Source organism: Penicillium angulare, assembly GCF_028827245.1.
Source record: "Penicillium angulare strain IBT 27051 chromosome Unknown utg000004l_segment0_segment0, whole genome shotgun sequence".
Lineage (NCBI taxonomy): Eukaryota > Fungi > Ascomycota > Eurotiomycetes > Eurotiales > Aspergillaceae > Penicillium > Penicillium angulare.
Window position 1 is genome coordinate 6,245,316 of NW_026623163.1, and position 15,348 is coordinate 6,260,663.

The 15,348-nt window shown below is 47.0% G+C and overlaps 6 protein-coding genes across 6 annotated transcripts; 4 read left to right on the forward strand and 2 right to left on the reverse strand.

Annotated features, from left to right (window-relative positions):
* Positions 1-131: 131 nt before the first annotated feature.
* On the forward strand, positions 132-2,138 carry N7478_006239 (uncharacterized protein; the record flags this gene model as incomplete). The annotated part of the gene is made up of 3 exons (XM_056922453.1): positions 132-215; positions 286-450; positions 516-2,138. The coding sequence occupies 3 exons, from the start codon at positions 132-134 to the stop codon at positions 2,136-2,138; spliced, it is 1,872 nt and encodes a 623-aa protein (XP_056780490.1).
* Positions 2,139-3,016: 878 nt separating this feature from the next.
* On the forward strand, positions 3,017-4,111 carry N7478_006240 (threonine aldolase family protein; the record flags this gene model as incomplete). Its single annotated transcript, XM_056922454.1, has 1 exon — positions 3,017-4,111. The coding sequence occupies one exon, from the start codon at positions 3,017-3,019 to the stop codon at positions 4,109-4,111; it is 1,095 nt and encodes a 364-aa protein (XP_056780491.1).
* Positions 4,112-5,053: 942 nt separating this feature from the next.
* On the forward strand, positions 5,054-6,652 carry N7478_006241 (transcription factor domain-containing protein; the record flags this gene model as incomplete). The annotated part of the gene is made up of 4 exons (XM_056922455.1): positions 5,054-5,150; positions 5,209-5,788; positions 5,847-6,192; positions 6,254-6,652. 4 exons carry the CDS (start codon positions 5,054-5,056, stop codon positions 6,650-6,652), a joined length of 1,422 nt encoding a protein of 473 aa, XP_056780492.1.
* A 145-nt stretch (positions 6,653-6,797) lies between these two features.
* Positions 6,798-8,102, reverse strand: N7478_006242 (uncharacterized protein; the record flags this gene model as incomplete). The annotated part of the gene is made up of 5 exons (XM_056922456.1): positions 6,798-7,128; positions 7,186-7,729; positions 7,784-7,820; positions 7,883-7,902; positions 7,961-8,102. 5 exons carry the CDS (start codon positions 8,100-8,102, stop codon positions 6,798-6,800), a joined length of 1,074 nt encoding a protein of 357 aa, XP_056780493.1.
* Positions 8,103-8,764: 662 nt separating this feature from the next.
* On the forward strand, positions 8,765-10,184 carry N7478_006243 (alkene reductase; the record flags this gene model as incomplete). Its single annotated transcript, XM_056922457.1, has 3 exons — positions 8,765-9,022; positions 9,147-9,788; positions 9,852-10,184. The coding sequence occupies 3 exons, from the start codon at positions 8,765-8,767 to the stop codon at positions 10,182-10,184; spliced, it is 1,233 nt and encodes a 410-aa protein (XP_056780494.1).
* A 515-nt stretch (positions 10,185-10,699) lies between these two features.
* N7478_006244 (NADPH cytochrome P450 oxidoreductase family protein) lies at positions 10,700-12,844 on the reverse strand (the record flags this gene model as incomplete). The annotated part of the gene is made up of 1 exon (XM_056922458.1): positions 10,700-12,844. The coding sequence occupies one exon, from the start codon at positions 12,842-12,844 to the stop codon at positions 10,700-10,702; it is 2,145 nt and encodes a 714-aa protein (XP_056780495.1).
* Between the last annotated feature and the right edge of the window lie 2,504 nt (positions 12,845-15,348).

Here is a 15,348-nt window from a genome sequence, read left to right on the forward strand (position 1 = left end):
GATGAGGGCGACCGATCTGCGACTGCGATCTGCACACTGCCCTTCCTTCCCCTGGGTTCCCGCAGGGTTTTCTTTCTTTCATGGCTCATGATTAATTTCTCTGACCGTGTCGCTCATTCCACATCATAACCATGCTCTGGTCCAGCTTGTTAATGCTGCTCGCCCAGAATGCGGCTGCGTGGCACTCAAATGATGATCTGATGTCCTTCAAGACGGTAGGTTGGACGTGCTCTTCTCTTGCTCGCCAAATAAGGCCCCCATTCTAACAAAGACCTGTCTTCTTAGCTGCCGGACGCCAGAGCCATAAAGTTCGATATTCAATATGAAGATCGTGATCGCCTGACACCAGGATACTGGTTTGTCTCGCCATATCTACACATCTCTCCGGATGACCCTACAAGTATATATGAGCAATACCAGACTGGTCCACACATCTATGACCAAGACGGGGTAGGTTTCTACCATAGCCCAGTTATCCAGCGCAAGATCACTGACATCGATTGCGAATGAAATAGCGTCTCGTTTGGACCGGAGCCCCCATGTTTGACAACCGCAACGTTTTCGACTTCAAAACTGTCACTCTCTTTAACGAAACATACATCTCTTTAATCTTACAATACAGCCATGATGGTAGCGAACATGGATGGGGCGTGATTATGGATAAGAACTACGAAATATACCGAAAAATTCCCGTGCGGGAGGATCTTGGCTGGTTCGATATTCATGAATTTAACGTTCTCGACAATAGCAACACTGCTCTGGTGACAAACTATCTCTACGAGGAAATCACTTTGGAAGCCTTTGGTCGGCCAGAGGAGAAGACCTTCCTGGAATACGGAGGTTTCGCCGAAATCGACATCAACACCAATGAAGTTCTCTATCACTGGAACTCATTCAATGAGATCCCCGTCACAGAGTCCGTTCACTACACCAAGTACTCTGCCGTCGAGGGTGCTCCTGGCTGGGATTATGTGCATATCAACTCTGCCGACAAAAACGAAAACGGCGACTATTTGATTTCAATGCGTTTCACCAACACTCTTTATCTGATCTCTGGGCAGACCGGAACCATAATGTGGCGCCTCGGTGGACATGGCCACAGTGACTTCGAACAGGACTTTGTCTTTTCTAAGCAGCATGACGCCAAATTCATCGAATCGCATGGAACCCATCATATCATCTCCATTTTGAACAACGCCTCCGACGAGGAGTTTGCCGAAGAAGAGATTTCATCAGCCTTGATCATTGAATTGGAAACCGGTACCACGCCAATGACCGCTCGCGTCCTCAATCGTTACAACCGTCCCGGCGGTGACCTCACTCGTCTTCGTGGTAATGCCCAACAATTACCAAACGAGAACATGTTCGTCTGTTGGAGTCAGGGTGGTTATATCTCGGAGCACGCACCCGACGGTCAAGTCTTGATGACCGCTAGTTTCACAACACCCCGATTCTCGAATTATCGTGCTTACAAGTACGAGTTCACTGGACGCCCGAGCACTCCTCCCGACCTGGTTGCTTCCGTCTACGGCAGTGACGAGACTAACCTTATCACAAACATCTACGTCAGTTGGAATGGTGCTACAGATGTGGCGATGTGGAAATTTTATGCCCAGGCCTCCGAATTCGACCGCCCAGTTTTCATCGGTGAAATCGCAAAGCACGATTTCGAAACCATGTTCATTGCCCACGGCTTTATGGATTGGGTGTCTGTCGAGGCAGTGCATGAGGATGGCGAAGTCCTGGCGACCTCAATAGTACACCGAACCGAGGCTCCCGATTGGAAGAGCGTTGGATATCATGGTTACGTTGGGCTTCCGAGACCACAGGACCCCTCAACCCTTAGCAGACCCCAAGCGGACGGCGAGTCAGCTGACGCCATTGGCGATTCTAGCAAGGTCTCATCCGGTGCTGACACTGGCGAAGCTGAGATCCGAAAAGCAACTGGCATGCTTAACAAGTCATATGAGACCATGCGTAGCATCGGGGGTCTTTTTGGAATGATTCTACTTCTAGCGGCCATGGCTGGTATCATGGCTAGCTACCTTCTCATCCGAGGCTGGCGGGTCCAGCTTTATCACCGTGTCCCAACGGGGGACGATATGCCAGAGGTCGAGTTCCACCCTAGGTCAGACTAATTGAAAGACTTTCAAGGGTCAGGCCTTAGGATTGTGGCACTACTCGTTTGCATGGCTTTTTGGAGTTTGCTGTATATTATTGGTTTCATCCTGCCCAGGTGGGAGGGCTTGTTTCCATTTTGTAAATAGACAGGCGTTCACTCATTCCTTACACATCGTACGGATTTTTTTTCATATATCTCATGTATACAGAAAGGCAAAATGTGCTGACTTGTTTTATTGAAGATCAACTGATCTATCAACTCGAATTTATCATAGCCAACATCATTATCAAAATAACCCACAAATCCAGCATCATCCTCAAAATCAAGATACCTCCTAGTCTCATTATGTCTGGTTCGTGAGGTGGCTGAGCAAGGCCGGGGCCATCCGCACTGGAAATCACGAGACTCTTACAGCATTCATTTCCAGGCAATATATTCCCTGGTTTCCGTGAATGAATGCAAATAACCCCAACAAAAGTATCCCCATCGGATGTCCGGGGACTGCCCCGGTTTCACGAGCCCCTCCTTTATCCGCGAATGGCCCCTCAATTAACTAATATGTGGTCCGGATGGTGGCAGATAAGCCTGGAATTTTGCTAGAAAAGAATGTGTCCCCAGTGTTCTGGCCCACAAATTACATGAGAAGAATTGATCCCGCGTCGCAAGGGATTCCCGTCTCGCAAATCTCGGGAATAGATACGCGCTATTCCCGAGTTATCATTCCCGAGATTAATCTTTTCTCTTTCCCGAAGATTCTATTTATGCTTGGGTGACTCAAATTTGCCATCCAAGATTACATATCTTTTTTTAACAATTGCCTTCGACTTTCTCCAAGAAAACACGATTTAAACTTTCTCGCTTCAATAAAATTCAACATTGGGGATATCATACACAATGCCAGCCACCAGTCTCTGCCAAGACGAGACATGTCCTCCATACAGTCTTATGGACGATTATAGCGAGGGTGCCCATCCACAAATTCTAGAGGCTCTTCTCCGCACAAATTCATCCCAGCAAGTCTCTTATGGAGGCGATGAGTACTCCGATGCTGCCCGCCAATTGATCCTAGAGAAGATCGATTGCGCAGAGGACGAGGCAGACATTTTCTTCGTACCAAGCGGCACATCCGCAAATCTGATCTCAATTGCTAGCTGTCTCCGGCCCTACGAGGCTGTAATTACCCTTGAGTCGGGCCATATTGCATGCAAAGAAGCTGGTGCAATTGAAGCAACTGGACACAAGCTTATCCTTGTTCCACCAGTCGATGGCAAGATGACAACGACCAATTTGCAAAAGTCACTGCAACAAAATCAATTCTTCCCGCACATGGCAAAGCCACGACTTCTATATATCTCCAATGCGTCTGAGACCGGAACAGTATACACAAAGCGAGAATTAACCAATCTATCCGCTGTATGCAAACAAAACAACCTCCTACTCTTGATGGATGGTGCCCGAATCGGAACAGCACTATGCTCCAAGAAAAACGATATGACCCTCCGAGATATCTTCGATTTCGTCGATATTTTCTGGATCGGCGGAACCAAAGCCGGAGCACTGATGGGAGAAGCAATCGTTGTCAAGAAACATCTAGCCGAGGGATTCGTCTTCCATCTCAAACAACATGGCGCTTTGCTGGCGAAGGGCCGGATCCTAGGTGTTCAATTCATGGAACTCTTCCGGGATGATCTATTTTTCACATTGGCTGGACACGCGAATGCCATGGCTGAGAAGATCTCAGCTAATTTTGAATACCTGGGCCACGAACTTGCTGCGGAGACAGCCACAAATCAAGTCTTTGTCATTCTTCCGCAGAATCTGGTTAGGAGGCTTCAGGATAGATTCAGATTCTATAATTGGGAGCAATTGGATGATGGGCGTGTTGTTGTGCGAATTGTTACTTCTTGGGCAACGGATGAGATGCAGGTTGACAAGTTTAATGCATGGGTGGCGCAGTGGACGGCGACAGCCAAAGAATTTTCTGTTTAGAAGCGAAACATTGCATGGTATAGCGGAAATTAATTTAATAGACTTAATGAATGCCTTACGACCTTAGCTCAGTTGCTGAACATTTTTGACTGGATAATTTTAGACTTAACTAGTATGCATAAGCACTTAATCTGAACTTCTTTGTCTTCGAATTGATCGCATGGCGTATAGAGCATCACATGACCCCGTCGGCCATAACCGGTTAGTAAAGACACCTTAGATTCCTGGCGTCAAGCGTGTCTCCTTCCTTCTCTGTTCAACTTAAATAAACTTACTTGACGATTCTTGCATTGTTTGTTGAATATCTGACTGGATCTGATGATATACATAACAAGTCGCACTCAGCCAGTGCTCTAGAGCTTTCTCAATGAGGTTGTCAATATCTTGTGATGCCTGTCGGTAAGATAAGGAATAGTGGGAGCCTGCGCACTGGCATCAATTACTGACAGCTGTTGCAGCCGAGCCAAAGTCAAATGCATCCATGACGGCAACTCACCTTGTCGGCGATGCGAAAAAGCTAAGAATGATGCATGTGTCCTGACAGATCCCCGAGTCTCAAAAGCAAGCACGAGATGCAATTACAAGTCGGGAACGGCACAGAAGAGACGGGCAACTACCACATTGTCCCCTGATAAAGGCCCTGAGAAAAGGCACTCGCGAATAGTTTCGCGTAGCACGTCACAGAGCCATGAAAATCCGATCTCAGCTTTGCCGCCGTCCGTTGTGATCACCGCAGTTGAGACTTATCGGAAAAAGTTCCCGATCACTAATTTTCTACATTATCCTTCTTTGATTTCCGACATCTCTTCGAATATCAGCTCCATTGAACCGGTTTTCATCGCATCCCTTCTCTCTTTGTGTGTTCGTTTCATGAGTGGAGATGCGATCGATGTTGAAGAGATATATGCGGACTATGCACGCAAAAATTTGGCTCAGAGAGCCATGGAGGCCCCTTCTCTATATCTTGCCCAATCGTTGGTTATGATTTCATTCTACGAATGGGGAACCGGACGCCCTTATCAAGCATGGATGTATAGTGGTACGTGCCGTAAAGTCCGACCGTCGATATTCTGCAGAATACTAATTGACTTGTCCAGGCATGGCCACATATATGATACAGTCATTACTCAAAATGGCGGATGATAGTATGGAACATAGCCCACAAGAATTCCATGCTTCTCAAACCCAGTATGAGCAGCTTGTGCGTACGTATTGGTGCTGCTTTGCCCAAGACTGTGAGCTTAGTTCTGGGGCTCGGCAACATTTCGCTTTGTCCTTTTCCCAGATCTCAGTACCGCTTCCTATCAGTGATAGAGATTTTACATTCAACCATCTTCCTGAGCGGCGATTGATGCCCGTTGATATGAACAGAAAATGCCCACTGGCCAGGAACCTGACAATAGAACACGGTTTGACGTTGGTCACGCGTGGCTTTGACATTTTCGTGCGAATCTTGAGGTTCGCTAATGAGCATCGACGTTCTCTAGCATCTATGGATTCAGACGATGCGGCTACTTCGCCTCTCCACCGGACTTGGCAACGACTCAAGGGAGAATTGGATGAGTGGAGGTCATTGCAAGATCTGACCGTTCATTACCCTGCGACAAGCGCACAAGCACATGTTGCATTGGGATATGGTGAGCTTTTTGCATATATTAATTTAATATATTTTATGAGGTAAGGATTGTTTGAATGGAAACCAAAGGGCTTTTAGACTAATCTGCTATGAAAACAGCGTTTTGTTTCTTCATCGCGACCGATTTTTGTCAAATCTCAAACCTCATTCTGATGTTTTCCATGATATGAATGATGACCAGCAACAAGAACCTGGCACAATGAAAGAGCTTTTTGAAGCCGTTCAAAATATCAGTGGGGTACTGGCAGCATTAGACGCATCAGAAGCGCCCGTTATGACGCCTTATTCGGGATTCAGCGTGTTTGTGGCAGCACACATCAATATGTACGGGACAATTGCTCCGTTACGATACCCAGGTGGGCTTGAACGAGCAGAAGAAGAAAAGAGTAAGAATTTGATATACCTTCAGCGATTGAGCATATTATGGCCCGTCGGTCGAAGCTGGGTAAGCACGAACAAAATTATCTTGAAACTCCGACCTCCTGAAACTAACACGTGTGATTCAGTGGCGAACTGTTCAAGAAGCAAATCGATTCTATGAAACCGTGAAAAGCACCCAAACACATGTTGAATCCGGCATGCACAGCCCCAGGCGATTTGCACTTGCAGGCACACTGGATGAATATGGTGATATCCGTTCACGTCCAAGTCGTGATACACATATGACCAGATCAATGACTTCTAATCCTCGAGACTCGGAAAGCTCACATCAATCCCATGGCCAAAGTATGTCATCTCCCATCACAGAAAGCCAGGGTACCTGGCTCGGGAGCCATCATGATATCGAAACAGACATGTTCCAATGGCCCTTTATTGACGCATCTTGGTCCGCGGGATTTGATGCTGGACTTGACGGGCTATGGCATCACTCGGGGCTATTTGATCCGAACCCATCCATGGGATAGAACGCATTTGAAATGAAACAAATATAAAAATGTCCTCGCGTATTTTGCTCTTTTTTCATCATATATTCGATTGTTTCGTTTAATGTTTACCAGTAGTATTTATACAGTAAATAGAAAAAATTTATAAAGAACGTCCATGCATGCGTCATCGGCTGTGGCTGTCGCTATCAACGCTCCGACTCTCAACGGTCTGCTCCACAGCAATAGTCTTTTTAATTCCGTATTCATTGAATACTTCAGAACCGGTCTCCTCAGGGGCACCAGCGTATGAAATCAAATGACTCTGATCACCGAAGTGTGGTGATTTGTCCCATGCACCGCCCTTGGAGTTGTTGGTCGGCTTCCTGTCTCCCAGTGGGACTTCCGAGTTCTGGTTGTAGTATTTCTGGGAAGAATACTCCTTCCTGTAGTGGGCGATAAGCACATTGAGAACAGGCAGACAGGCACAGATTAAACCGACGCCACCCTCGGCATTACTAGTAAGATATTAGAATAAGGCACACCATGCTTTACAAGAGACATATAGAACTTACCCAGACAAAATGACATCCATGAAAACGATAGTCTGGTTCGTAGAGTTTCCTTCTTTTAGAACCAAGACAAGTCTGTACAGACTGAATCCGGTAGCCAAACCACCTGCACTGAGAAGTCCGATCACACGAAGCTTGCGGTTGCGAGACATTTGTAAAGACCATGTCAATGGCAGAGGAAGAACGAGAATAATAATATCGCTCACGACACTGATGACGGAGTCGGCGATCAGTGCTGCAGTCTGATCGAGACAGGTAGCGCCTGGGATGTCTCCGAGCCAGTACTGGGGAATCGGGTAACACATGCGGATCTTTACGATCAAGGCGACGGTGTAGTATGTGCAGAGGCAGCCGAGGAAGATGTAGATGAACCATACTTTTCCGCGGTAGGGAGCGAAGATTCGAGTGAGGATAGATAAGAGAGCGATTTTCACGAAGAGGGCCATCGGGCAGTAAAGGATAGTAGCGATGTAGCAGAACTTTTTGAAGAGGACTTGATCTGGGCCTGAGACATCGTCCCAGTTGTAGCCTCCTCCATGTTTGCCAACTGTAGAGATGTTAGATACTGCGAGATGTGATGTTACTAGTAATTTGCACTTACTGACGAGACTGATTCCGCAGTATCCCATAAATAAGGCCTGTTAGATCGGATTTTGTTAGGAAAGCAAGAGCTGTATTGTATTGTATCTCATAGACATACCCAAGCCACGGTGCAAGCATCTAAATGAGACAGTTAGCATAAGTGTCGTTTCGGAAGTAGTGCCTGGAGAAAACCCACAATCTTCAACTCCCAAGCCTTGCTTAAATCGAATTCGAGTATAGAACCGCAAGGCCACGAATGCCGTGACTATGGGAATACATAGGATCTGTGTGACCGTATTGACGGTGTGGACGACATCCTTAGGTGCCGAAACCGTCATGTTGATATTGTGATGCAAAACATACAGCAAAATAAACCACGAACGATGGGGAGGCATTGACCCATTATGAACAATCGATCGAATCCAAGAGACGCCCCCTCGGATTGTTACCGCGGATCATGCCGTGTTCCGGTGGGCCAAAATTTGAAGCAGGTGGCAGAAGATCGTTAAAGTGGAGAATAAACGCTATTGATCCCACGGGTCAATAGCTGTGCTTTGGGCATCAGACTACAATTAATTCCAATTGATTTGGTGTAAATTTCTAATGAACCAATACGATCACGTCAAGTTCGGACCTCGGGTTCTACCACGCGGCCGTATCGCCGGGGATTGTTCTGCGGGAAATCCGTGAGTAATGGTTGACTCCACTATACCGACGCCACACTCTCTATATGGAAAAGTCGGGTGGGGTTCCAAGCCAATTTTCAACCACCATCAAACTGTAGTCCCCACGTTCAAGGCCGCAAAGCCTTGGAACACGGGACGGGTCTGGGTGTTACCTAAACCCTTATCATTATAACCGAATTGACACTTTTGACAGCGGCACTTTATGGTGGTTCGTGAAAAATAGGGGCAAACACAATCTTATTATTCTTAATTATTCCCATATTCCATTACTCCGTACGCTTTTCGTTATTGCAGCTCCAGCCAAAGCCCCAGCCATGACTATCCACTATCTCGAAGGCGAAAACTCCGCCTTGTTCCAGCCATTGACTATTGCCAATGGCGGCATTACTCTCCGCCATCGTGTCGTCCACGCCCCTCTAACCCGCAACCGCGGAGTTCCAGAGAACCCTATCAGTACTCCAGAATGCCCCAATCGAGTTTGGATTCCCGGGGACCTGATGATTGAATATTATTCCCAGCGGACAACCGAGGGGGGCCTAATAATCTCAGAGGGCATCCCACCATCCCTTGAGGTAAGTGAAACAATTCTTGACCATCGTAATGAAACGGTTCAAACTTTAAGCCTACCCCATCGGCAATAAGGTTTTTTTTCTGTCGAGTTGAAAAAAAGACCTTGCTGATCTCAAACCCTAACAGAGCAATGGGATGCCCGGTGTCCCCGGCCTTTTCACACCCGAGCAAGCCCAGGGCTGGAAAAGAGTCGTTGAGGCCGTCCACGCCAAAGGAGGTATTATTATTTGCCAATTATGGCACGCTGGAAGAGCGACAATTCCCCAGATGAGTGGAATGTCCCCGGTGTGCCCCTCGGCAAGCGTGTGGGACTCACCCACTGAATGCTATCCGCACCCCCCAGTGGGGTCAACCAAATACTTTTCCGTCCCATACGCCAATCACCCACCGGTTGAGTTATCTGTTGCCCATATCAAGCAGACCATTCAGGACTATTGCAATGCCGCTAAGACGGCTATGGAAATAGGCTTTGATGGTGTCGAGATCCACGGTGGTAACGGCTATCTTCCGGAGCAATTTCTTAGCTCCAACATCAACAAGCGCACCGACCAATATGGCGGTTCCCCGGAGAAACGCTGCCAGTTTCTTTTTGAGTTGATGGGTGAAGTAGCTAAGACTATTGGCGAAGAGAATCTGTCGATTCGACTGTCTCCTTTTGGATTATACAACCAAGCTCGCGGAGAGCAGCGAATCGAGACTTGGACATATCTTTGCGAGGGCTTGAAGAGGACCCATCCAACACTCTCCTATGTTAGCTTTATTGAGCCGGTATGTACATGATTGTTGCTCAATCTCTTTATTTTGAATTTCGCTGACCTTTCCTGTTTTCAGCGCTATGAACAAATTTTCAGTGAAGAAGAGAAAGATGGCTTCCTTGGCAGTTGGGGCTTGAAGGATGTCACACTCGACCGATTCCGCCAGATCTTTGGCAAGACCCCCTTCTTCTCTGCTGGTAACTTTGATGACAAGAACTCATGGGGTGTATTGGAATCTGGTAAATACGATGGCCTAATTTATGGTCGCTACTTCACCAGCAATCCTGATCTTGTGGAAAGGCTCAAGAAGGGGCTGCCTTTGGAGGCTTATGACCGAAATCGTTTCTACGGGCCATTCGAGGATAATGCCTTCCACTACACAGATTACCAGACTGCTGACCAGAAGTAGGCTGTACTATATTTATATGACAGAATGAATACGATTTTGGTATTTATCAATGTTTAGGTAGATAGCCTTGGATATATTTAGATTATTTTGAACCATGGGACGTTGAAAGTCGAGACCACGTTTGAACCAGGAATTACTATTTGACTTCCCGATGTCAGATGTCAGACTTCGGCATTTCCACAATCATACAACCTTTTATTGAGAATGTTATCTGTATTGAATAGTTATCTAGCTCAGACTGAAAACTAAGTGATCTCAGATTCTGTCAGAATGGTCTGCGTAAGCGGGCTGAAAATTGAGGACACTAAAGCACGCCACCTATGCTTCCGAAGAGTTAGCTTACGTCGGCAAAATTAGCGTGTGCTATTGCGTCCTAGCTTGATCAATACAATGAATCGTGGCTCAACTCTAAAACTCTAATAAAATTGCAGAGATGAAATCTAATGATTCTAGGATCTGAAAATCGCCGAACACCGACAAAAGCACAGATAATTACATAAGGCTTCACAGCCTCTTCAGCCCCAAACATCCTCTTGCCACTTGTTCTTCTTCTTTACTGCCTTGCTCCAGTTGTTGACTTCATCATCCGACCACCCCTTGGTCTTTTGCATCGTCGATCCAACAACCTTCTCCACTTCGCGAGCCATTCCCGCTCGACCGCAAATATAGAAGCTAGCGCCCTCATTAATAAGCTGAACCACATCTTCTCCGTACTCGGACACTTTGTCTTGAACATATTGGCGTGGTGTGCCCTCCTTTCTTGAGAATGCGGTGACAAGACGCAGCTTGTCTCCAAGGATGCGCTGGAATTCCTGGAGCTCTTCGCGGTAAATGAAGTCTTCATCGGGAGTACGGCATCCAAAGAAAAGAACCATTTGGCCAATCTCCTTTCCAATCTTCTGAACCTGGCAACGCTCAGATAAGAATGCGCGGAAGGGTGCGAGTCCCGTTCCCGCTCCAACCATCACCAGTGGGGTCTTGCTCGTGATGGGCAACTTGAACTTGCTTCGGCGGATATGAGCAAAGATCTTGCCACCTTCTAGGGCATTGCTGGGACCATTCAAGTGGTAGGTAATGCCATGAGGATGGGGCTGGGAGCGGGTCTGTTGTGAGATAGCGAGGAGGTAGTTAGACGTGACACCATGGATCATTTCATTGGAGTTACCGGGGAGAGGAGTTGAGGAGACGATTGCAGTGATGGAAGGTTTGCGAGGAGAGACCACGCTGCTGGAGGAAATAGAGTAGTGGCGAGGGCGGATGTGCGGTAGGGTCTCGACTAGATAGGGGAGGGTGAGGTTGGACCAGGTCTGGCCAGGACATGCGAGTTGTAGAAGACGGCCAAGATTGAGGTGGGTGCGGTTGATAAAGTCTGCGTAGTATTCTTTGTCTTGGCCGAGCTTGGTGAGATAGGCCTTTGCTTCGGCGGTTGGCGCGAATTGTGCAAGGTCACGGACATTGTCTCGGTTGACCGGGGCACAGATTTCAAGGTAGCAACGGAGAATGGCAATTGCGTTTGTAGGAGTTGGAAGTGTGATCTTTGTTGCTGGGTCGACGGGTCTAATAATCACTGGGACATCGCGTCTTGAGGAGATACCAAGGACCTCCAGAAGAAGCTCAACCTCCGAGTCCGGGTTGGTAGGCCAAATAGCAAGGTGATCACCAGTCTTATATGTCAACTCAGGCTGGTCGCTGAGGTCTACATCCATGTGCAGACAGTTGCGGTCGGATGCAGTGAAAAGCTCCCGAGAGTTGGTGATGCTCAATGTCCTAACAGGTGAAGATTGAGCTGCTCCCTTGTGAGAATCCGTCTGGTTGCTTGGCTCTCCATGGTGAAGATCGATGGGCTCCAAGGATTCATCTTCCTCGACATTCAAGGTCGGGATGTATTTAGACTCCACTTCTTGGAATCCTAATTTTTCTTTGAATATCGTGAACAGGGAGTCCTTCCAAGCCATGAAGTCTTCCTCAGTAGCACCCTCGGCGTCATTGGCTCTGCCAACCGGCATGAGAGCTTTAGCGTTGAACTTCTCCAACCCTTCAACGATAACATCAACAACGCGGTTGTAGAATTTGTAATTTGTGTTTCCCAGACCGAAAGCAGCATAGTTTAGATTGGACAGCGAGACATCGCCGGCTTTAGTGATCCAGTTCCAAAATTCCGCAGTGTTGTCACTAGGATCACCCTCGCCATATGTTGAGACGATGAAAATAGCCAACTTGGCACTCGGGATCTCAGGAATAGTGACAGGGTCATAATCAGACAGATCGGCCATCATACTCTCTTGACCCCATCGAAGGGAGATCTCTCGAGCAAGGCGCTGCGCAAATCCCTCTGCAGTTCCGGACTGTGACCCCCAAAACACAACGATGTTCTTGCCGGATTCCTCCAATTTCTGCGCAATGTTTCTGGTATCTTTGTTGAGGTTCGCACCAGCCCCCGCGCCATTCTTCAATTGTGGGCGCTCGAAGTTGAGGTAGTGGTAGGGGTCTGGCTGGTCCCAAAGGAGTCCCCGGGACAGGTATGTAGCTGAGGCGCCGGCGATGATTGCCAAAGCAGTATAGTCGGCGATGCCGGTTGGGGTAACGTATTTCTGAACCTCTGTCAGAACCTCTGGGGGGACCATGATGTTCAACTGTGATAGTTCCGCAAGGGAGATCATTGTGAGAAGCAGAGAAAGTAAAGTCTCCCTAGTCAATCGATATTAGGTCATATAGAGTTGAAAACTGGCAAATGCGACCAGAGGGTATTGGGTATTAATATAGCTTTAGAGGGGCAGCATATTAAGGCTTTTGGCCACCCCCGATCGGTGGGATACCCCGCGTATAAAATTGACGTTCCAAGAATCATGACAATTCGAGAAAAGGGTTCCGATAAGCGTCAAATTGCGGGAAGTGCATTAGACTTGGAGGATCTCCCAAGACTCGCTCAGCGGGGGAAAATTCCTGTTCTGGAGAGACCAACAACCAATCACAGTAGCGGGGACTGCAAGCCACGGGAATTTCAATGTTGGATGGCGGACCCCCGTGGGGTACTCTCTCGGAGTGGAAGAAATATCCCAAGTAGGTGCAAAAGGAAAAAGAAAGGAATAAAGATAACTAAGAATTCATTAGCCTCTGCTGTTAATGCCCTCCACCACATGCGCGTCTCGTTGCATGAAATGGCGCTTTGAATGGTCACAAGATCTTGGTGTTGTCTAGCCTCGTAGAACGACATGGCGTGAAACGAATCTCAAAATTTGAAGCTGGCCAGATATATCTATGGTACTGGTGAGCTGGCCAACACTCAATGTGCATTCTAATGGGTCAGGCGGATATCTCGCAGCACGAAATGCACCATCGAAATTGACTTTATCTCGCCGAAACGAAATGAAAGTGGTTTAGAGATGCCTTAAGCGGAGACGGGGCATAACACCCCCGGGGTAACTTCCCCGATCAAGACGGCCATGCACTCCCACCAAAGCGGGGCCCCGCTATTCACGTGGCTCGTCTGTCCAAAATGTCGCACACCTTCGTAAAGGGTCAGTGCTGGACAACTCACTTACCCCATTCAATCCAGAGTCTGGTTTTATTTAGGCCTTACTCTCCACACCCTTGCCTAAACTCCGTTTCTTCAATCCATCATGATGATTAGTTGAATCCTTCATGGAGACCTTTGAAAGCCAGGTGATGTCTAACCTCAGACTTCAACCAACAAGGTCCATTGGCGTGAATGGGCATAGAGATATATAAACCCACTACACAGAATCTCATGATAGATTATGTTGAGTAAAAACTTGATCACAACTAATTTTGGAATCAGCCTGGAGGCCCATATGTACTTTTTAGAGTCTTACTAGTAGCTAGTAATGCAGAGGCCAGCTTTCACAGGGAATAACATCGGAATACTATCGCCAAATACCAGCACTTAATAAAGTACTACTAAGTAGTGTGTATTGCAAGAACCCACGACGCAGGGCCAAAAGCCTTTTTACCCGGGAGGACCGAGACACGGCGGATCATGGATCATGTGCAACTACAAGGATCATCTACTGCTTATTTTCTGCCAGTGGGGCTGATGCTTAAATATACCTGAATCCTTTGCTCCACTGAAAATAAGCATGTTAAATCGTCGAAGCCTGAAACACGCACGAAGCCCTAAGCACTAGATTTGCGAATGGTCGCGCGAAGATTTAGCACTTCAAACAATTTTTTACCTGATTGATCACCATACAACATGTTCTCAAACATCGACATACTAGATATGTATTTGATGATAAATATGCTCAAGGCAGTAATAAGAGCTAAATACAACTTGAAGTGTTTTGTACAATCCATTGTGAATTTGGCGTCGGCATCGTGTTTCCTCCCACCCACCCATTAAACATTCCTCTATCGTGTAGTCTTGCGTATTTGACCATGGAGTAAAGTTGAGGCCAGACTGAAAATCGTCATAATAATTCCCATCAGAGATGCTAGTTGCAGTAACCATCAGTCCCCCGTGATCACTATCACTAGCATCGTCCCACTGTTCATGTCGACATTTTTCTTCAAACCACCCAGAAAGGTACCACACCCAATCTTTGTAAAAAATAATCTGATGTTGTTCTGATTTTCCATTTTTCCATTGCGTGTCAACTTCCTGCAAATTTTGGTGAATTTTTAGCAGTTCTCGTTGTATGTCCAATGTCTCTCGTAATGTTTGAACATTGTTATTATACCGAACAGATCGATCCAATGCGGCTAAAGTAAGCCTGCACGCAGCCGCAATGCCGAATCCGATGGCTGTCCACTGAATGTAGCTGAATGTTCGTTCAATGCCAAAGGGAAGGCTGAAATAATTACTGATGAATCTTTTCGCTGCCGCTAGTCCTTGGCAAAAAGCATGGGTTCGAAGAAGAGTGACGGTTGGCTCGATAGATACGGCAGAAGAGCGGTATACGTCGAAAAAGGCAGTTTGCCAGAGATGAACGTCGAAAAAGTTTGATTGTACTTCTGAAAGTACTACTGATTTGTTAAAATTTCGATTCCGACAGTGTGGTGATCAATAGTTGCCACTTACTATTGTTATGCATGGGAGCTGGAAGCCGGGATTTGTATCCATCCATGAATCATGGATCCTATGTCGCAAGGGGGAGCTTGAATCTCGTCATATGCCTGTGCCACGAGCGCATCGACCTCTGATAGC